General features: G+C 38.5%; 5 protein-coding genes across 5 annotated transcripts; 1 reads left to right on the top strand and 4 right to left on the bottom strand.

The window, feature by feature from the left end:
* Positions 1–2339: 2339 nt before the first annotated feature.
* LOC111608851 (tripartite motif-containing protein 16-like) lies at positions 2340–3458 on the top strand. The gene has a single exon (XM_023335243.1). It carries the CDS (start codon positions 2340–2342, stop codon positions 3456–3458), a length of 1119 nt encoding a protein of 372 aa, XP_023191011.1.
* A 1024-nt stretch (positions 3459–4482) lies between these two features.
* Positions 4483–6571, bottom strand: LOC111608798 (tripartite motif-containing protein 16-like). Its single transcript, XM_023334922.1, has one exon. The coding sequence runs from the start codon at positions 6555–6557 to the stop codon at positions 4887–4889; it is 1671 nt and encodes a 556-aa protein (XP_023190690.1). The 5' UTR covers positions 6558–6571; the 3' UTR covers positions 4483–4886.
* A 3203-nt stretch (positions 6572–9774) lies between these two features.
* On the bottom strand, positions 9775–12038 carry LOC102227925 (tripartite motif-containing protein 16-like). Its single transcript, XM_023335792.1, has one exon. The coding sequence runs from the start codon at positions 11919–11921 to the stop codon at positions 10161–10163; it is 1761 nt and encodes a 586-aa protein (XP_023191560.1). The 5' UTR covers positions 11922–12038; the 3' UTR covers positions 9775–10160.
* Positions 12039–14143: 2105 nt separating this feature from the next.
* Positions 14144–16668, bottom strand: LOC106700172 (tripartite motif-containing protein 16-like). The gene has a single exon (XM_014474721.2). The coding sequence runs from the start codon at positions 16629–16631 to the stop codon at positions 14904–14906; it is 1728 nt and encodes a 575-aa protein (XP_014330207.2). The 5' UTR covers positions 16632–16668; the 3' UTR covers positions 14144–14903.
* A 3018-nt stretch (positions 16669–19686) lies between these two features.
* LOC102227668 (tripartite motif-containing protein 16-like) lies at positions 19687–21916 on the bottom strand. The gene has a single exon (XM_023335796.1). It carries the CDS (start codon positions 21908–21910, stop codon positions 20234–20236), a length of 1677 nt encoding a protein of 558 aa, XP_023191564.1. The 5' UTR covers positions 21911–21916; the 3' UTR covers positions 19687–20233.
* Between the last annotated feature and the right edge of the window lie 886 nt (positions 21917–22802).

Here is a 22802-nt window from a genome sequence, read left to right as displayed (position 1 = left end):
ACAGTAGCTGTGTCCACAGGGAATCGTCACCGGATCCTTCAGTAGATCCAGACAGATTGGACAGGAGAAAGTTTCTCAGTCCAGCTGTGAACTGCCTGCTGCTCCATTTCTCCTCTCAGTCACAGCGACTGTGTGAGTTTGTTTTTCTGGGAACAGAAACAGGTTTGAGTTCTGATCTGTGAATCATGTGTCAGTGCAGAGAGGCTGCAGCCTGTCAGCTTTTACCTTCAGCAGGTGATGTTCCACCCAACTTCAAGGTTCAGATCTAAAGGAGAAGGAACAAGAAATTCTGCTGATAGAGAATAGTTGCTGTGTTTAACTGAAACTTCAGTGAAACTTTCTGTTTCACTGAAGTTTAATGCAGCAGTAATGGAATAGGCAGCTGTGCATAATGATGCAGAACGAATTTTGTATCTTGTTGTTTGTTCATGGTTGAAACAAGGAATTGGAACGAAGCTTCCTGTACATAACAATAACTAATGATTGTGGGTTTAAAAACACTTCGAGTCCTGAAGGGTTAAAATTGGTCTTTATGTCTATTTGTGTAAAATATTTAAACCAAATAATGCTTTCCCATTTTCTGTTTGATCTGTAAAGGAGATTTTCATACACTGATTATTGTTCCATCACTAAATAACAACGTTACTGTTTCCTATTCACCCTGTTGTGGCCATTTATGCTAAAGTTTTGTAGTTTATAATTTCTACCAATTTCGTTTTGTTCTTTGGGTAGTTAGAATATATTTAAGTTAATTTAGAATCAAAATTTGTAGTTAATTTTTATATTTGGAATTGTTTAGATTACGTTGTTAATTATTAGACCCGCCCACCAATTTGAGTAATTAAGAACACACAGGGTGCTTGGTGGATTGTTTGGTAAATGTCTGGTGTGGACTGGAGGTTTGGTGAAATGATTTTTTGACCACTTATTTACACTTGTTTACACCTTCAAACATTAAATTGAGATTATTTTTCGTTTTGACTAAGTTACAAGACCTTTTTTGGTAATTATTTTATTTCTACTTTTACAATAAATGAATCAATTAAAAAGTGCGTACAAATCCAAAACCACCTGTTGCCACCCACAGCCTTTATTGGAATTTTTGGCTTTTTGGGAACGAAAGGCTGCGACACACCCTGTTACATTAAAACACCGTAGTCCACAGAGCAGTATCTAAAGTCATAATTTGGTTTTATGGTCTCTCCAAGACCTTTTAGAACTGTAAAAATAACTTTTAATTTATTTCAGTTTTTTATGTCAGAATTAGTTAATATGGGTTTAATTAGATTATTTGACTCAATGTTTCTCTGCAGAGACTTTACTTCTGTTTTGCATTTGTAAAGTTTGTTTCCATGTAACTCGAGCAACAAAGAGAGGTTTGCAGTGTTTATATAGAGCCATAGTTGGTCTTTTGCCAACATATTTATTTTCATTTCTGATACACAAACAATGCAGTTGTATTTTTCTCTCCAAGTCATTCACTCCTGTCGGTTTCTTCACAATGTTCATAGATCGATGGAGGGCGATTGTTTTTGTTCCTTCCTGTCTCTTTAAAACCAGTTCAACCAGAACCTGAAGAAGCTTTTCCAGTAAACTCATCTTAAAGATGAACACAAACATCACTGGATATTGTTTCTGAACAAAACTAACTTACAAGTAACCATTCAGCAAGATATAGGAGTTTGTTTTAAGTAAATGATTCCTTAATATGGACAAAAAATGATTTTGGAAAATTATTTCACTTATAAGAAGTGAAAAATGTCTTGTTACAAGTGAAATAATCTGCCTATGGAACTAATACATTTTCATCAAGATTATGTAATTATTGACCTAAAACAAGCCCCTATGTCGGGCTGAAAATTTACCAGTAAGTTAGTTTTCTCTTGTTTCAAGTGTACTAAGATATTAGTTCTAGAAATTTGACCACTTGGTAGGATTTTTCAGTCATCAGGTGACCAGGAAGCTCCTGTAAAATCCTTTCTCTTGTTTTAATGTCAGGCATTTCAAAGATTCAAGGCAACATAAAATACATACACAATGTTAAAAACAGACAATACACACTAGCACCAATGAAAGACAGGAAACTTTCTATGCTAACACTCATGTTTTTCTCTTAAAGCATTTCTCTGACTGGAATAGCAGTCATATTTCCTCCATATCTTCCTTGTATCACATTAGGTCCAGTCTGTTCACATATTTCTTTACCCATCCCTCCGTCAGCATACAGATGGGTGTAACCAACAAAATCTGACAGATAATATTGTCAGAGTTTCTGCTCAGAGTTCAGTTTGTGTTTTAAGGACGTGAAGCTGGCACAGTGACTGTCACTGAGAGAAGACATGGCAGAACAGGCAGTTCAGATGGACCGAAACACCTTCAACTGTTCGATCTGTTTGGATCTGCTGACCGAGCCGGTGACTATTCCCTGTGGACACAGCTACTGTATGAACTGCATTGTGGGTCACTGGAATGAAGGAGTCTACAGCTGCCCGCAATGCAGGAAAACGTTTTCACCGAGGCCTGTCCTGAAGAAAAACATCATATTAGTAGCTGCAGTGGAGCAACTGAGGAGCAATCGACATGAAGCTGCTGCTGCTGATGCTACTGCTCCTGCTGATCCCCACTATGCTGGACCTGAAGATGTTCCCTGTGATTTCTGCTCTGAAAGACAACGGAAAGCCATCAAGTTCTGTTTAATCTGTCAGAACGGGTACTGTGAGGAACATCTGGAACCTCATTATGAAGATTTCTTGCTAGAGAATCACATTCTGGTGGAGCCGGTCAAGAACCTCCAACAGAACTGTTCTTCAGCAGAGGTACTACAGAGCCTGTTATGGCCTGAAGTTGAACTCTACACTGAATGTGTTTTAATGCCAGAACCAGAACCAAAGACCCGAGCGGACTTCTTAAAATATGTACGAGAAATCACACTGGACCCAAACACAGCACACCCTCAGCTGTTACTGTCAGAGGGGAACAGGAAGGTCACGTTTGCACGTCAACAACAATGGTGCTTCAGTCACCCAGACAGATTCAGTGAATGGTTTCAGGTTCTGAGCAGAGAGAGTCTGACTGGACGTTGTTACTGGGAAGTGGAGTGGAGAGGGATGGGGGTTTCTGTAGCAGTCGCGTACAAGACTATCAGCAGAACAGGAAGTGTGAATGAATGTGGATTTGGACATAATGATAAATCCTGGGCTTTACTTTTTGACACAAGTAGTAATTCATTTTGGCATAACAACAACAAAACCCCCATCTCAGATCCTCATTGCTCCAGAGTTGGAGTGTACCTGGATCACAGCGCAGGTGATCTGTTCTTCTACAGCGTCTCTGAAACCATGACTCTCCTCCACAGAGTCCAGACCAGATTCACCCAGCCGCTGCTGGCTGGAGTTAGGATGTATAACACGGCACTTTCTGCTGAGTTCTGTGAACCCATAGATACGTTGTTCACTTAAATCGCTTCACTTTTATTTTGGTTATTATTGTTGTTCATTAACAAATGGACAGAAATAATTTTATTCTGAAATTTATGTGCAGACAGTTTTTTCCATAGCCAGGTTGAAAATAGTTAAACCAGCTGATCATTTTTGATTTTGTTGAGCCCTGACACACATGAAACAACAGATATTGTCTCATTATGGACTGGAGCTGATTTTATGTGTTATGTTGTTGGTTTTTCTTTGTGGTAAATAGGATAAAACTCACGTTATTTCATTGTCTAGAACTGTCTGTGATGTCACACTGCCACCTGCAGGATAGTTTGTTATTACAAAACACCTAATCCAATAATTGTGATTATGGGTTAAGGAGAACTTCTCACAGATTTCTGTTAGACCTTCATCAATATTAGTTATGAATACATTTTGGATCACCATAAATAAACTTCCTATTTGTCTAATTCTTTGTGAGATTGTGTGTCTATTTATTCAGTAATTTAGCAGCAGAGTTTTTGAATGAAAAATGTTAATTTTGTAATCTTTCATTGTATAAGTCAATATTATGCATTCTTGCACTAATTAAAACTTGCCTTCTTTTGTAATATTACTTGTTATATATATATTCAAACAAACCTTACACTAAATATGACGATAAATAATATTCCTAATCTGGACTCAAAAGAGTTCCAGGATGTGTTGGAGTAAAATAACTTCAGATTTTCATTTTCTTCATGAATCATCTCATCCAAAATATTTTCAGTCTGAAGAGGCTGAAATGTTCTGGTTCTGTCTGATGATGGTTGAGGATCAATATGAAAAAGTTTGCTTCCAGACGGCTGAAATTCCCCTCTGTATCTCACAGTGTTTGTTTCTCTGTATGGTGGAAATTAATACTTTAATTTGTATAAATGGAAGCAGTTCAGGCTGCAACATGAGGAGTTGGAGTTGAGCAGATGTGAATTGTGAGGAGATCCTGGGAGTCTGGATTCAGTTTTTTATATGTACAGTACAGAAAACACACAAAGAGAGAAAGAACCAAATAAGAATTTTATTCAGAGATTAAAAACACAGATTCATTCTATGTAAGTAAAAATAATGAAGCAATAATAAACAATTTCTCTATGTCATGTACACAATATTCCTGTAGAGGGCAGCATCCCGCCAAAAGCACAGCTAAACTCTGCGCCACCACAGCACCTTGTTTTATTCTGATTTGTCCACAATAATTTGTGCTAAAAACAACAAGCGTAAACATTCTTGTGCTGATCATCTGTTTTAAAGAGGAGCGTCAAGAAATGATTACATTCAACAAAACCAGAAAATCTGATTTGAAGAAAATCAAGTGCAATCTGGCTACTGATTTTTGAAACAACAATGATCAAGAAAAAAGGTCAGCTGGAGAACCAAAAATCAGAACCAACTAACTGAATCTTTAGTAGATTTTGACTATTTTTTATTACATAACTCTGCAAAACCTCCAGGAAACACAGAAACTCCAGCATGTAGCGGCTGAGTGAATCTGGTCTGGACTCTGTGGATCAGAGTCATGGATCCAGAGACGCTGTAGAAGGACAGAATACCTGCTCTGTGATCCAGGTACACTCCGACTCTGGAGGAAACTGGACCTGAGATGGAGGTCCAGATGTTGTTGTGACCAAAACTAAAAGTATTTTCATAAGAAGAAAATGCCCAAGATCTGTCATTATATCCAAATCTACATTCATTTCCACTTCCTGCTCTGCTGATATTCTTGTATGCGACTGCTACATAAATCCCTAAACTTCTCCACTTCACCTCAAAGTAACAACGTCCAGTTAGACTCTCGTTACTCAGAACCTCAATGAAGTGAGTGAATCTGTCTGGGTGACTAGGATAAGACTGATGCTGATCCATTGATGTAACCTTCCTGTTCCCCTCTGACAGAACCAGCATTGTGTTTGCTGTGTTTGGATCCAGAGTGATTTTACATGAATATTTTAAGAATCCATCTCTGCTCCTTGGTTCTGGTTCTGACAGTGAAACATCCACCCCAGTGACCATCAGTGAGATGTTTGTCCATGAGTCTCTCAGGACGTCCTGTAGTTTCTCTCTGAGCTCTGACACAGCTGCTGCCACGTCCTCAAAGTGTCTCAGAGGACGGATGTTGATGCTGGATGAGTGTGTAGACTCACTGAGTGCTGGCAGTGAGGGGTAGTTGAGGAGAAACTGGTTGTGATCCTCTGTGTGTGAGAGCTGCTCCAGCTCAGCGTCTTTCCTCTTCAGCTCAGTGATCTCCTGCTCCAGCTTCTCCTGAACATCTTTGACTCGACTCACTTCAGTTTCCTGCTGGGATCTGATCTGCTGCTTCACATCAGAGCTTCTTTTCTGGAGGAGATGGATCAGCTCAGTGAAGATCTTCTCACTGTCCTCCACTGTTTTATCAGCAGAGTGATTGATGGCCTCCACCTCCTGTTGAAGCAGCTTCACATCTTTCTCTCGGTCCTGGATTCTCTGCTGGATGTTTCCTCGTCTCTCCTCCAGCTCTCTCTGACTTTCAGCTCTTCCTGCTGCAGCTGATACTGTGTTGTGACCTTTATGTTCATCCATAGAGCAGAGATAGCAGATACACTTCTGATCAGTGCGGCAGAAGATATCAATCACCTTACCATGCTTAGAGCAGATGTTCTCCTGGAGGTTCTTGGACGGCTCCACCAGCTTGTGATTCTTAAAAGTAGCTGAATCATAATGAGGCTGAAGGTGTTTCTCACAGTAAGAGGCCAGACAGACTAAACAGGACTTGATGGCTTTCAGTTTTCTTCCAGTGCAGAAATCACAGGCCACATCTTCAGGTCCAGCATAGCAGTGGTCAGCAGGGGCAGCTTGGAGTCCAGTCTTCTTCAGCTGCTCCACTAAAGCTGCTAGCATGGTGTTCTTCTCCAGGACAGGCCTCGGTATAAAGGTTTTCCTGCACTGCGGACAGCAGTGGATTCTTTTCTGATCCTCTTGATCCCAGTGACCCTTAATGCATTTGAAACAGTAGCTGTGTCCACAGGGAATCGTCACCGGATCTGTCAGAAGATCCAAACAGATCGAACAGGAGAAAGTTTCCCGGTCCAGCTGAACTGCTTGCTGCGCCATTTCTACTCTCACTCACAGTGACTGTGTGAGTTTCACTTTCTGAGAACAGAAACAGGTTAAGCTCTTATCTTCCAATCAGTTTTCAGTGCAGAGGGGCTGCAGCCAATCAGCTTTCACCTTCAGTAAATGTTGGCTCCACCCTGCCTAAAAGGAAGACTAGGAATAAAGAAGAGTTTCAAGGTTTTAAAACAGTAAGAAAGTGGAGTAAATTCAGATATTTATTCCAGAAAGAGGACCAGTTTGAGTTTAAAACTCTCAGTGGGTATTGTAATTACATTCAGTTCAGTAGAGCTTATTTATGTTTTATTTAACACCTAGTCAGGTAAGAAATCTAATCTAAAAATTCAAAGTATTAATGTACAAATAAACAGAAGGGGAATTGAACATGAGATTAGTTGGAAGAGTTTACCCTATCTCCATGTAATTTACACCATGAGGGCAAACAGGAAGGTAAGCCAAAAACAAAATATGTTAGAAACAGATTTAGCCTGATTCTGTTTTATGTTTCAACTACCTTCCCCTCAGATGTTTAAATATGATGATAAACAATTCATATTCCTAATCTGGTCTCTAAAAAGCTCCAGGATGTGCTGGAGTTAAAGTATCATAATGGAACTTCAGATTTTCATTTTCTTTATGAATAATTTCATCCAAAACATTTTCAGTCCCAAAAGGCTGAAATGTTCTGGTTCCGTCTGATGATGACTGAGGATCATTATGAATCATAAAAGTCCTGAAGGAAATGTTTGTCTCCAGAAGACTGAAATTTCCCTCTGTAACTCACTGTGTTTGTTTCTCAGTGACAATGATGCTTTAAAGCTGATGAATGCTTTTATTATTTAATAGTTACATTTATTTGAATGGAAGCAGTTCAGGCTGGAACATGAGGAGTTGAAGCTGAACAGGTTTGAATGAGAAGATCCTGGGAGTCTGGATTCAGTTTTTATATTTACAGGATAGAAATCACACAAATACAGAAAAAATCAAATTAGAATTTTATTTAGTGATTAAAAACACTGATTCATTCTATATAAGTAATAATAATGAAGCAATAATGAACAACTAGAAAATTTCGGAAGAAATTTAGCCGGGGCCTGCCAAGGCGTGCCCGTCGGTTTGGGCCCGGCGTTGTCACGCTACAAATTGGCATCGATGCTAAAGAACGCTGCAACGTAATCAATAGCATGCTGAGAATCACAAGAACGTTAAGTAAGGTGGACGTGCACCATTCAGTATGATTTAAAATGTTGTCAAGGTTTTTATTTTGGAAGTTTTGTTAAACTTCATTTCAAAGGGCCAAACTAATCCCATGCGTAATAGTCCTTGGGTTAAAATAGTTATATAATGCTCAAAACACAAGTAGTTGATGTAAAAATATTAAAGGCTTTTATTTTGAAATGTTTGTTAAGCTTCATTTCAAAGTGCCAAACTAATCCTATGTTTATCAGTGCTTTGGATGAAAAAGTCAAATAAAGCCAAAAAGAGCAATTACGTCATGTAAAAGTATTCAAGGCTTTTATTTTGAAATTTTCAGTATGCTTCATTTCAAAGGGCCAAACTAATACCATGTGTAACAGTGCTTTGGATGAAAAAGTCAAATAAAGCCAAAAAGAGCAATTACGTCATGTAAAAATATTCAAGGCTTTTATTTTGAAATTTTCAGTATGCTTCATTTTAAAGTTCTGAACTAATACCATGTGTAACAGTGCTTTGGATGAAAAAGTCAAATAAAGATAAAAAGAGCAATTACGTCATGTAAAAATATTCAAGGCTTTTATTTTGAAATTTTCAGTATGCTTCATTTTAAAGTTCTGAACTAATACCATGTGTAACAGTGCTTTGGATGAAAAAGTCAAATAAAGCCAAAAAGAGCAATTACATCATGTAAAAATATTCAAGGCTTTTATTTTGAAATTTGCAGGATGCTTCATTTTAAAGTTCTGAACTAATACCATGTGTAACAGTGCTTTGGATGAAAAAGTCAAATAAAGCCAAAAAGAGCAATTACGTCATGTAAAAATATTCAAGGCTTTTATTTTGAAATTTGCAGGATGCTTCATTTCAAAGGGCCAAACTAATACCATGTGTAACAGTGCTTTGGATGAAAAAGTCAAATAAAGCCAAAAAGAGCAATTACATGATGTAAAAATATTCAAGGCTTTTATTTTGGAATTTTTGTTAAACTTCATTTCAAAGGGCCAAACTAATCCCATGTATAACAGTCATTGGGTTAAATCAGTTATATAAAGCCAAAAAGAGCAATTACATGATGTAAAAATATTCAAGGCTTTTATTTTGAAATTATTATTATGCTTAATTTTAAAGTTCCAAACTAATCCCATGTGTAACAGTTACTGAGTTAAATCAGTTATATACAGCCCATAGCAGCAAGTAGTTCTAAAGGCCAGTTCAGTCCTGATCTGTTTCAACTGAGCGTTCCACTATAGTTAGAACTACAGTGATGCGTATTTGTAGTCCTAACCAGCAGCCAATAGCCTCTTGAGTTCCGTTGCTATGTTAAATAAGTTTCTCACCAAGGTGTGAACTGTTAGTGAAAGAGCCTGAGACAGCCTAGAAAATCCTGTCGCATGACTTTGCTCTGAAGCACCGTGACAGAAAACCGTACGGTCTAGATAAATTTCGAAAACATTTTACCGGAGCAGACATGTGTATCAATGTCAGGACCGATTTTGATACCAATCGTGCGATATTTGTGGGCGTGATGGCGATTTCAAAATTATTTTGGGCTCAAAAAATCTCTTCATTTCTCACTCTAGCCGAGATCTAAAGGCCCTGGCTCTCACTCTAATTTTCGGAAAAATGAGAAACTTTGGGTCGCTTAGAGACAAATTGTGGGCAAACCGTAACTGGTATCGACGAGCCGTCTTCACTTTCGAAGAGATCACAGACGTATCTACAAAATGAAATTTGAATGGCATTTCTACGTGAATTTGTGACGACACAGAAAATCCTCAAAAATAGGGTATTTCTAGGATTTTTCCCATTGACTTATAATGGGGTTTTTTTCGTAGTTTTTTGCAAATTATGTCGCCACGTTAAGCCCAAATCCCACCAAGAGTAATAGCTCCAATGGCGTGAATTTTCTGCACGTTTTGATACCTCATTTGTAGGTGTGCACCCAGCGGTATGAGCCGCATTAACGGTTACGGATGAAAAATAAAGAATTGGGAGAATAGCAATAGGTTCCTGCCATTGCTTTGCATGGCAGGCCCCAACTGCCATTGCTTTGCATGGCAGGCCCCAATTTCTGGATTCCGTCATGTAACAAAACGATTGTCCTGTAGAGGGCAGCATTCCATCACCAACAGCTAATCAGTGAAGCAACATGACAGTTTTATCCTAATCTGTTCACAATCTTTTGTGCTAAAAGCAACAAAGAGTAAATATTCTTGTGCTTATCATCTGTTTCAAACAATAATGTTGAAAAATGAACAAATTGATCAAACCCAGAACATCAGATTTGAAGAAAACAAACGCTGGAAGCTCTGACTATTAATTTCGGAGCAGTTTAGACAAAAAAACAAAAACAACAATGATCATCAAAATAATCTGCTTGAGGAGTAAAACTTAGAACCAAACTCACTAGACCTCCAGTGGATTCTGCCCATTTGGTTTACAGAACTCAGCAGAACCTCCAATATTACAAACCCAAATCCCAGCGTGTAGCGGTTCAGTGAATCTGGTCTGGACTCTGTGGATCAGAGTCATGGATTCAGAGACGCTGTAGAAGGACAGAATACCTGCTTCATGATCCAGGTACACTCCGACTCTGGAGGAAACTGGACCTGAGATGGGAGTTGACTCATTGTTGTGACAAAATTCAGAATTGTTTTGGTAACAATTTAATGCCCAGGATTTGTCATTACCACCAAATCCACTTTCACTCCTGCCTCCTGCTCTGCTGATATTCTTGTATGCGACTGCAACATAAACTCTACTGCTCCTCTCCACCTCCCAGTAACAACGTCCAGTCAGACTCTCTCTACTCAGAACCTGATAACAATGAGTGAATCTGTCTGGGTGACTAGAATAAGACGGATGTTGTTCCATCACTACCACCTTCCTGTTCCCCTCTGATAGTAATAGATAACGGTGTGCTGTGTTTGGATCCAGTGTGATGTCACACAAATATTTTAAGAATCCAGCCCTTCCTGTTGGTTGTTGTTCTGGTTTTGGTTCCGGCAGTAAAATATTCTCCTTAGTGACTGTCATTGGGATGTTTTTCCATGAGTCTTTCAGAAGGTTCTGTAGTTTTTCTCTGAACGTTGACACAGCATCTGTCATGTCCTGAAAGTATGGAAGAAGGAAAGAGAAGCTGGAATATTTGGTAGACTCACTGAGTGCTGGCAGTGAGGGGTAGTTGAGGAGAAACTGATTGTGATCCTCTGTGTGTGAGAGCTGCTCCAGCTCAGCGTCTTTCCTCTTCAGCTCAGTGATCTCCTGCTCCAGCTTCTCCTGAACATCTTTGACTCGACTCACTTCAGTTTCCTGCTGGGATCTGATCTGCTGCTTCACATCAGAGCTTCTTTTCTGGAGGAGACGGATCAGCTCAGTGAAGATCTTCTCACTGTCCTCCACTGTTTTATCAGCAGAGTGATTGATGGTCTCCACCTCCTGTTGAAGCAGCTTCACATCTTTCTCTCTGTCCTGGATTCTCTGCTGGATGTTTCCTCGTCTCTCCTCCAGCTCTCTCTGCCTCTCAGTCCTTTCTGCTGCAGCTGATACTGTGCTGTAACGAGCGCAGATGTTCTCCTGGAGGTTCTTGGACGGCTCCACCAGCTTGTGATTCCTTAATTGAGTCTCATCATAATGAGGCTGAAGGTGTTTCTCACAGTAAGAGGCCAGACAGACTAAACAGGACTTGATGGCTTTCAGTTTTCTTCCAGTACAGAAATCACAGGCCTCATCTTCAGGTCCAGCATAGCAGTGGTCAGCAGGAGCAGATTGGAGTCCAGTCTTCTTCAGCTTCTCCACTAAAGATGCTAACATGATGTTCTTCTTTAATACAGGTCTAGGTAAGAATGTCTCCCTGCACTGAGGACAGCTGCAGATCCCTCTCATATCCTCTTCATCCCAGAAGATTTTAATACAGTTCATACAGTAACTGTGTCCACAGGGAATCGTCACCGGATCCTTCAGTAGATCCAGACAGATCGAACAGGAGAAATCTTTGTCTCTGCCCTGGATTTTCTGCTGGTTGTTTCCTCGTCTCTCCTCCAGCGCTCTCTGGCTCTCAGGCCTTCCTGCTGCACCTGACATTGGGTTGTGACCTTTATGTTCCACCAATGGAAAGATCATCTCATCACCATGATGAGAGCAAATGTTCTCCGCCTGTTGTTCCATCTCAGCTCCAGTGAGGGTGTAAGTCTGAATTCATAAAAACAGAATCTACTTTGAGTTTTGATCAACCACATACATGTCAGTGCAGCGAGGCTGCAGCCAATCAGCTTTCACCTTCAGTAGATATTGGTTCCACCCAGCTTCAAAGTTCAGATCTGAAGGTGAGATAACAAGGAGACCTGTGGTTAGAGAGAGGAGCTGCTGTGTTTAAATGCAGGGATCTGTTTCACTGAAGTCTAATAGAATAGTCCTGGATAAGATCAGGTAGCTGGGATTCACTGAACCTCAACAGCAGAACTTAGTTATTCAAACAACAAGCCTGTCTAAACAGGAACAGCTAAGTTAGGGTAAAACAATCCTGCCAAGATTCCAACCAAAGCCAATTTTTAAAACACCATGAGGTTGATCATAGATGTCGACGCTGAAAAACTGTCTGCTTCTCATCATATTCTATATGAAAAACTACTAATAATCGGTAGAAAGACCCCCAAAACATTGATTAATAATAATAATAATAATAATAATAATAATAATAATAATAATAATAATAATAATAATAATAATAATAATAATCTAAATGAACCAATAAACAAAATTTCTGAAAGAAGTTTTATTTGTGGAATATTTTAGGTAACACTGCATTAATACGGCTCCATTATGGTTGCTGTCAGGTCGGTTGGCTATATATATACTATCTACCCATCACTGCTGGATCGTTTGCATTTACATCAGTATGAACTTGGGTAACATCCCACTCTTAATGCATTGGGCTCTTTTGATGCTGTTCTGGCATTTCCATCTAAAATAACTTCAACTCCACTGGGGAGTCTCTCTGCAAAGTTTAAGTGTGTTTTAAAGCCATTCTTCCAAAAGTGGCTTTCTGAGGTCTCACACTGATGCTGGACGAGAAGGCATGGCTACAGTCTCAACTCTAATTCATGCATGAGGTTTTCTGTCAGGTTGAATCAGGACTCTGTGCAAAGCAGTCAAGTTCCTCACCTGTGTCTTTTGAAAGCTTTTTAACACACCCAGTCAGTTCTCCCATGAGGAAGAACTGAAGTGATCAAAATGAACAGTTTTGTTGAACCAAAGTCTTTGGCAATAATCCTTTGTGCTTTATAGGATTTCTGGTTTTATATTGTACTATTTGTTAATTATTTGTCACCAAGCAGCAGCAGGTTGTTGTAATTCCCACAGTAAGAGCCTGCTTCTACCTAACTAGGCTTTTATTGCATCATAATAAAACCTTTACTGAATGCAACTGAAATGAAGTCTAGACTTGCTAAAACCTCCACTGACTGTCTGGGTGTGAAACTATCTTTTATCTCTAGCTACTTTCACATCGTTTATTGTTTTTGTAATTATCAAGTTCAGACAAAATTAGGCAGAAAAGAAGAAACTCTTATCGCCATCTTCGGTAGAAGAGAATTTATTATTAGAAAAATCCGTAACATCACTTATGTGACTTTTGAACAGTTTTAAACACTTCGAACAATATAAAACAGAACATATACTTTTATGATTTAAAGCACTTTGAAGGGCTTTGTTACTGAAATGTGCTATAAAATAAACTCAATTGACTGTAATATAAAACAGAGCTATAAAGTTTCTTTTCTGAACTTTGAACAGTTTTGTAACTAAAATTAATGTTTGATCCAACCAAGAAGCTTTTAGGGTCTGAAATGATCTGAATAAAATTGAGCAACTGATATGAGATTCCTTGACCTTTTTCTGGATCCAATAAATTTAAACTGATACAGATGCTAAAATGTAACTAAATATGTTTAATGAAGAAAATAAAATCTGGATTCAAACTTTACAATAAAGTTTCTCCTCTTAAAAACCAAACAGAGACATGAAATCAGCTCAAGTCCACAGTGATGTATTTGTCCTTTCATGCATGTCAGGACTCAACGAAATGAGTTCAAACATGAAAGGATCAAAGAACTGCTTTCATTTATCATTTTATTGAAGTCAATAAAATCTCCTGCAGAAACTGTCAGCAGGTTAAATTCCCATGAAGCTGAGATTTATTTTCCAGGTTCACTGATTGTTTTTAGAAAAACCTCACAGAGTTGAGGGATGCTCAATGTTTGTAGAGCTAGAAAACAACATGGAGAGGTTTTTAAAATGGCCGCCATGAAGCAGCAAAATCTGTCAGAATAAACTGAAAGGAAGAAATTATTGAAGGAGTTGCTGATATTAGAATAGATTAAACTCATAAATCAAAGAATTACAGATTTTATTTTTCTAGACAACTTCTATGTTCACACTTTATTTTGATTCACATTTATGCAAATTACAACATTAACATGGAGATATTCAGAGAACCGGTATATAAAGAACAGAAGAAAGCAGTTATGAGATTTTATGTTACAAATCATTTGACAGAAAAAACTCCAGAGGTTTAAAACTAAACAATCTACTTATGATTTAAGTAACAGGAATACAAGTTCATAAAAATGCCATCATTGCCTCAGTTTCCTGAATTCACAGAATAACATCCATGTTAAGAAATTAAACATTTTTATTAGCATTGATGATTTAATTTACAATTTCTCAAAAAATCCCCACAAACCAGTTTTCAAATATAATATTAAAGCTCATATTGAACCGAATCAGCTAAAAATCAGATTTCAGCACAACAGGAAGGCTCATAAGTATTCATACCTCTTAGAGATTGATGTTTAATTACAATCAGACCAACATGTTTCTTTTTACTGGACATAACTGTAACAGTTTGGAGTTACTCATGTATAATTAACAAACATTATGTCTGTCTGATGATGTCTAAATGTTGTTCCTGTCAGATATTCCTGAGCTTTAAACAGTAACCTGTAACTGATTGGGACCTGGTTAAGAGTTCTGGTTCTTTTCAGGTCCACACAGATTATTTGGAACATTTTTCTTAATGAGTACAGCTGTTAGTTACCATTATATCATTTCCCTGCAGGTATCAGGCTTTTCTTTCTCTCACATTAAAACTCAGGGAGCTTTTTGACCTTTGAATTGACAGAACTCAGCAGAGTCTCCAGTTTCATACAGTCGTATTCCAGCCAGCAGCGGCTGAGTGAATCTGGTCTGGACTGTGTGGAGGAGAGTCATGGTTTTACAGGCGCCGAACTGAGTTCTGCGGAAGAAACTTATAGTGTCAGGCATGCTGTAGAAGGACAGAATACCTGCTCTGTGATCCAGGAACACGCCTATTGTAGCTGAATAAGGAGCCGAGATCAGAGTCAGAGTTTTGTTGTGTCTGAATACATACATGAGTCGGCAGCACTCCAGAGCCCAGGAGTTTTCATTTTTCCCAAGTATGTAGTTCCATAGTCGGCCTGTTTCCTTGATATCCTTGTATGCAACAGCCACTGTGAATCTACCAGAGCTCTGCACCTCCCAGTAAGAACATCGACTCAGAGAGCCTTTACTCAACACTTGGCAGCAATATTCAAACCGTTCATGGTCGTCTTCAAATTGTTCTGTGTCCTTCTTTACTGCTCTTTTTCTTGTGACAGACAAATATCTGTTTGCTGTCTTTGAGTCCAGTGTTAGCTCCTGTGAATACTTCAAGAGTTCATTTCTGTCCACCAGTCCCTCTGTGGGAGTTGATGATGAAGCCTCTGAATTAATCTCCTTCAGGGAAATCTCCATCCATTTGTTATTCACAATTTGCTCAACTGTACTTTCAGCCTCTGAGACAGCTGCTTTTACATCATTGAGGAACCATTCATCCCAACAATGAAGAAATCTCATGTAGGGCTCTTGAATGGAGATTTTTGTTTCTGGGATGTAATTATTCAGAAACTGGATGTTGTCCTCTGTAACTAAGAGCTGCTTCAGTTCAGTGTCTTTCTTCTTCAGCTCAGTGATTTCCTGCTCCAAACAGTTCTGTATATTTTCATGAAGTCTTATGTCGGCTTCCTGCTCTGATTTAATGTATTTCTTCACATCTAAGCTTTTTTGTTGGATCAATTGTATCAGATCAATAAAGATCTTCTCACATGCTTCAACTGATTTATCAGCAGAGCGATTTATGAACACAACTTTCTCTTTTTGCTCTTTCACATCTTTCTCTCTGTCCTGGATTCTCTGCTGGATGTTTCCTCGTCTCTCCTCCAGCTCTCTCTGCCTCTCAGTCCTTTCTGCAGCAGCTGACACTGTGACATGGCCTTTATGTTCATCCACAGAGCAGAGATAACAAATACACTTCTGATCAGTGCGGCAGAAGATATCAATCACCTTACCATGCTTAGAGCAGATGTTCTCCTGGAGGTTCTTGGACGGCTCCACCAGCTTGTGTTTCTTAAATGTGTCTGAATCATAATGAGGCTGAAGGTGTTTCTCACAGTAAGAGGCCAGACAGACTAAACAGGACTTGATGGCTCTCAGTTTTCTTCCAGTGCAGAAATCACAGGCCACATCTTCAGGTCCAGCATAGCGGTGATCAGCAGGAGCAGCTTGGAGTTCAATCTTCTTTAGATCTTCTAATAATTCAGCTAACATGAAGTTTTTCTTCAGATTTGGCCTCCGTGTGAAGGTTTTTCTGCACTGAGGGCAGCTGTGGATTCTTTTCTGATCCTCTTTATCCCAGAAGGTTTTAATACAGTTCATACAGTAGCTGTGTCCACAGGGAATCGTCACCGGATCCTTCAGTAGATCCAAACAGATCGAACAGCAGAATTTTCTCTGGTTAAGCTGATTTTCTTTCTGCTCCATTTTCTGTTCACAGCAAGAGACGCACCACAGATGTGTTTCACCAATGAGTGAATAAGGTGAACAAACCTGAACCTGCCTGTCCCAGCATGTTGTTCACACCCATCTTCATGTTTAAAGAGGCGGCAACAATAAATATGAAGGAGTGACTGGGAGCGTTTTTAGGGTGTAACTAAGAACAGATGATCTGATCTTTCTTTTTATTTTACTGTCCCAAGACTCTCCACATACAGAACGATTGTTCTCTACTGCTGTTGTTGTATCAACCTTCCAGACCTCTCAGGTCTTCTGGTTCTGGTTCTGCTCTGCATCCCCAGAACCAGAACCAAACATGGAGAAGCAGCATTCAGCTTCTATGCACCACAAATCTGGAACAAACTTCCAGTTACTGCAAAACAGTCGAAACACTGAGTGCCTTTAAATCAAGGCTAAAAACCCACCTGGTCAGAGTTGCTTTTAAAACATTATAAATGAAACATTTAACAACGGCACTTCACTAAATGTAATGTTTAAATTGTTTACTGTGTTTTATAACTTTAATAAATATACTTTTGTTTTAAAAGCATATTTAAATCCAAATCTGCAAACAATGGAACGTTTTACAATGTATAGTGAATAAAATTAGAAAGAGATTTGGGGAATTTGGTAAATCTCTGTGTTTGGATGGAGTAAAATCTCAGCTTGGAAAACAGTAAATAATTATCAGATTTGATTCCTGCAAATAAATTTCATTATCTTCTACTTCTGTCAAATAAGCTGCTTTCATGGAGGCCTAAACATTACCCAAAATGCAGTTTTCATAAAAATTCACATGTATAGACAGTGATGTGAAAAAAGCTCCACAGTGTCTCCTATACTGCAGCTCGTTATAACCCTCACCCCAAAAAATGCAAAAAGTGCTGCTGGTTAAAGGAGATTAATGTTAAAATTTGAAACTGGGACACAAGTAGGACTAAAAACTGTTTGGTGGTTTGTAATAAACCCAAAAATAAAAAGGAAACTTCTCACAAAGATTTTGATCAAATGTGCTGAGTAAAGTTCTTAGGCATGAGAGATTAATAGTTACTTTTTCTCTGTAAAACTGGAAACTGAGAAATAAATTCTGTATCTGCTCTGAAATCTCCATTATTGATGTTAGTTAGATCCAGATCATATCTTACTTGCTGGGCTGACTGCAGATCCTGAGTGTGAATGTGAGGCTGGATCATTTAGAGATGAAGAACATGAATCCTCTTCATCAGTCTGGTGAACAACAAGAGTCTCTTCAGTCAGAGGCTCCTTCAGAACACTGTAACACTGACCTCTACAGGAAGAACTTTCTACTCTCAGTCATCAGCATTTAAAGTCGACCTTTGAAGAAACTTGAAGTTTGAGGCACAGCAGCTGTTAGTTTCTCTTTGGGATTAATGAAGTTTTTATTTTTAGATTGAAGTTAACATTAAACTGAATGTTTTTATTGCTTAGCCTTTTGATTTTCCAGAAAGCATTGACGGAGTCACAGTAAGCAGAACTATTGATTCTGGCAGAATAAACTGACGTCAATCAAACATCAATCAAATTTTATTTGCATAGCACATTTCAGTAACAAGACAGTTCAAAGTGCTTTATATCATTAAAATACAAAAATCAACAATTTAAACATTAAATTTGTCGAAGTGCTTTCATTACACATCAAAATGTTGGTTAGTGTTTCATTTATTATGGTCCAAAAGCAGCTCAAAGCAGGTCCTGTTTTAGTCTAGGATGATAAATTCCTGCACTTTTAGTTCTTTAGAAAACATTTCAATAATTCATTTTTTTTTTACTTGGACTAAACCAATATTTTCAACATTTAGGCCCTTAGAGACAATCGCTTAGAGGGAACTGACATTTTGCCTTCAGTTAAGCAGGTTGTGAAAAGCTGCTATCAGTAGATCCCTGATGTCTTCAAACACTCCAGGATTCATGTGTTTTAAGTTTTATTTCAATTATTTTATTTTATTTGCAGAAGAGGGACAATGCATTGATGGAAAAAAACAAAGTAAAGGCACCAAATGCAGTTAAAAAAACACAACAAAGGCAAAAACATCTAAATAAAATCCAACAATCTAAAAAGTTGTGAGTTTTTCTAGGAATCCATCCAGGCAGTTCAGAGGTTAATATGCTGCTCTTGCAGTTTTGGCTAATCGCTCTGTGAGCCACTAGGTGGCGCTGTGCTCCTTTTACTCCCAAACTCTTTAAAGGCACTTCTCCTGTTCCTGTTCATCTCTAACATGTTGACAAAAATCATGTCGAAGGTCATTGTTTGGACGGGTCAGCCGTTTTGAAGCAGGTGGTTCATTGAGACCAGAATTGAACAATGTTTTAAAATTAAAGGTATAAATAAATGCTAGCTTTAGCAGTTTTTAGTAGTGCTATGAATGTTTTATGCGAGATAACTTGTTTTCTTCAAAGCATATTTAGTGTAATTTATAATGAAGGAGGGGACATTATGAAAACACAGAAAAACAAGTGTAAACTTTTACATCATAGAAACAAAAACATATTTTGATTCATTTAGAAATTTAACATTAACTGGTTTTAATCTCCTGTTTTTACAGCATAAATAGTTAATTATTACTCTTAAGGGGCAAATGTCATAATTGATAAATTTTCAAATCAACATAAATCAGCCTTTAGCAGATTTGTGGATGGTGAATTAAATGTTAAAATATAAAATGTAATTAATATTAAAAAATTGAAGATCATTATTAAATGTTAATGATGTAATTTAGACAAAAGGACAAACTCAAGATTTGGATTCCTAAGCTACAGTGATGAAAAGTTAGAAGTGACCCAACATCATGAAAATTTGATTTTTGAACATATTTATTTTATATTTATTTCCATCTACACTAGAGACTTCAGCTTGATAAAAAGTCCTTATAATGAAAGGTTATCTGTATGAAAGAGTAATTGCAGAAATTACTAATTATTTTTTCATCAGTGATGATGCTAAAGCCTGCAGCAGTGATCCCTCAATGGTTTGCTGATTTTGACAACAGCAGCATTTAGTAGTCTAGGAAAACACATTATACAGTTCGTTTTAAATCAGTTTATTTATTGGGCTTAACAGATGTGATGTATTAATGACAAAATTAACAATCCTTCTAATATGTCTTAATATACTTTTGATATTTCTATCACATTGTATTTTTAGAGAGAAGTTCCACATGGGCTGAAATCTGAACAAAGGGATGTTTTAATGATGCACAGATCTGTGGTGATACGCATCAGACTCTATCCCTCAAGAGATTCATACAATTATGATATAAAGGCACAAAAATATCTTGGAGGACAAACACTAAACTAAACATAACTTAATGTACAGTGAATATTTAGACGAGGCACTAGCACATAAAAAAATTGAAGATTACTTTTTGTGAAAAGTAGAAAATGTCACAGAAATACAGAAACAGCAATAACACAAATTCAATAAAATAAAAATCACATGATCACCGTGGCTAATTTCTAATAGTCGATCACATATAAACAAACAACAAAAAACAACGAATTAAAGAAATTAACATATAATGCAGAGACTTGAGAGTAAGTAACTTGGTAAACAGAGAATATTATTCTCAATATTATTTAAGCTTACAGAACTCTGCAGAACCATAAACTCCAGCATGTAGCGGCTGAGTGAATGTGGTCTGGACTCTGTGGATCAGAGTCATGGTTTCAGAGACGCTGTAGAAGGACAGAATACCTGCACTGTGATCCAGGTACACTCCCACTACGGGGGAAACTGGATAATCATTTTCCTCCATGGAGGAAACTGAATAATCAGTTTTCTCCATGATGTTGTTATGATAAAATTCAGCACCTGTTAGTACCCAAGATTTGTCATTAAAACCAAATCTACATTCATCCCCGCTTCCTACTCTGCTGATATTTTTGTATGCGACTGCTACATAACCATCCTGCTCCACCTCCCAGTAACAACGTCCAGTCAGACTCTCTCTGCTCAGAACCTGACACAAATCAGTGAATCTGTCTGGGTGACTTGGATAAATCTGATGTTTATCCATCAATGTCACCTTCCTGTTCCCCTCTGACAGAACCAGCATTGTGTGAGCTGTGTTTGGATCCAGTGTGATTTTACAGGAATATTTTAAGAATCCAGCCCTTGTCGTTGGTTCTGGTCCTGATTCTGGTTCTGACAGTGAAACATCCACCCCAGTGACCATCAGTGAGATGTTTGTCCATGAGTCTCTCAGGACGTCCTGTAGTTTCTCTCTGAGCTCTGACACAGCTGCTGCCACGTCCTCAAAGTGTCTCAGAGGACGGATGTTGATGCTGGATGAGTGTGTAGACTCACTGAGTGCTGGCAGTGAGGGGTAGTTGAGGAGAAACTGGTTGTGATCCTCTGTGTGTGAGAGCTGCTCCAGCTCAGCGTCTTTCCTCTTCAGCTCAGTGATCTCCTGCTCCAGCTTCTCCTGAACATCTTTGACTCGACTCACTTCAGTTTCCTGCTGGGATCTGATCTGCTGCTTCACATCAGAGCTTCTTTTCTGGAGGAGATGGATCATCTCAGTGAAGATCTTCTCACTGTCCTCCACTGTTTTATCAGCAGAGTGATTGATGGCCTCCACCTCCTGTTGAAGCAGCTTCACATCTTTCTCTCTGTCCTGAATCAAGTGTTGAATTTTCTTTTGTTTCACCTCCAGCTCTCTCTGCCTTTCAGCTCTTTCTGCTGCAGCTGACACTGTGTTGTGGCCTTTATGTTCATCCACAGAGCAGAGATAACAGATACACTTCTTATCCTTGCGGCAGAAGATATCAATCACCTTACCATGCTTAGAGCAGATGTTCTCCTGGAGGTTCTTGGACGGCTCCACCAGCTTGTGTTTCTTTAAAGGAGCCACATCATAATGAGGCTGAAGGTGTTTCTCACAGTAAGAGGCCAGACAGACTAAACAGGACTTGATGGCTTTCAGTTTTCTTCCAGTACAGAAATCACAGGCCACATCTTCATGTACTGTGTAGCGTTGATCAGCAGCAGCTTGGACTCCAGTCTTCTTCAGCTGCTCCACTAAAGCTGCTAGCATGGTGTTTTTCTCCAGATCAGGTCTCTGTGTGAAGCTTTTCACACACTGAGGACAGTGATAGATTTTCTTCTGCTCACTTTCATCCCAGAAGCTGTTAATACAGTTCATACAGTAGCTGTGTCCGCAGGGAATCGTCACCGGATCCGTCAGTAGATCCAAACAGATCGAACAGGAGAAAGTTTCTCGGTCCAGCTGAACTGCTTGCTGCGCCATTTTCCCTCTCAGTCACAATGACTGTGAGTTTCACTTTCTGAGAACAGAAACTACTTTGAGCTCTGATCTACCAATCAGGTTTCAGTGTAGAGAAGCAGCAGCCAATCAGCTTTCACCTTCAGCAAACATTGGTTTCACCCACATTCAAGTTTCAGATCAGGAAGCGAGAAAACAAAGAAACCTGGGAATAAAGAGAAGCTGGTGGGTTTAAATGCAAAAAGAAAAATGAGGATTTTCAGGGACTGATTACAGGAAGAGGTTAAAAGAGATTAAAACTCTGAGTGGGTAAAATAATAAACAATTTTATTCAGTTCAGTTCAGAAAAGTGTTTCTATAATTTATTTACCAGGTCAGGTAAGAAATCTTAAATAAAAATCGAGAGTAATGGTGTGAAAGAACCAACAGAAATGGTTTTAGTGCCCGGCAATTTGAATAAAAAAAGTCTGAGTTTGATATTCGAGAGATTTGTAGATATTAACTTGCAATCAATAAATCAATAAATCTGGCAGAAGGTCCTTTCCACATCAGCCAGTATTTCAAGGAATGTGAAAATATACACAGTAAAGATAATCCTGCTGCTGCAGCCAGGTTCCTGGGAGACAAAATAAATCTGATTATCACAAACAAAGTCAATAATTAAAGTGTTTGAACAAAAAACCACAACACATTGATTTTTTTCATTGTTCGTTTATGCGAAAAATCCAGAATATAAAAGAACCTCATCTGAAAAACAATGGAGATTTTTAAATCAGGCTTCGGCCATAAAATGATTCCCCAAGATTTGAACATTTCACTGTTCAATCAATCCTTCAGAAATGGAAAGAGTCTGGCAACATTGTAAACCCACCAAGACAAGGCCTAGTCAAAGTCCACCTAAACTTCCAGGCTGAAC

This window comes from Xiphophorus maculatus, chromosome 6 (genome assembly GCF_002775205.1).
Source record: "Xiphophorus maculatus strain JP 163 A chromosome 6, X_maculatus-5.0-male, whole genome shotgun sequence".
Lineage (NCBI taxonomy): Eukaryota > Metazoa > Chordata > Actinopteri > Cyprinodontiformes > Poeciliidae > Xiphophorus > Xiphophorus maculatus.
Note: the sequence above shows the minus strand (reverse complement) of the source record. Positions and strands in the feature narration are given on the sequence as shown.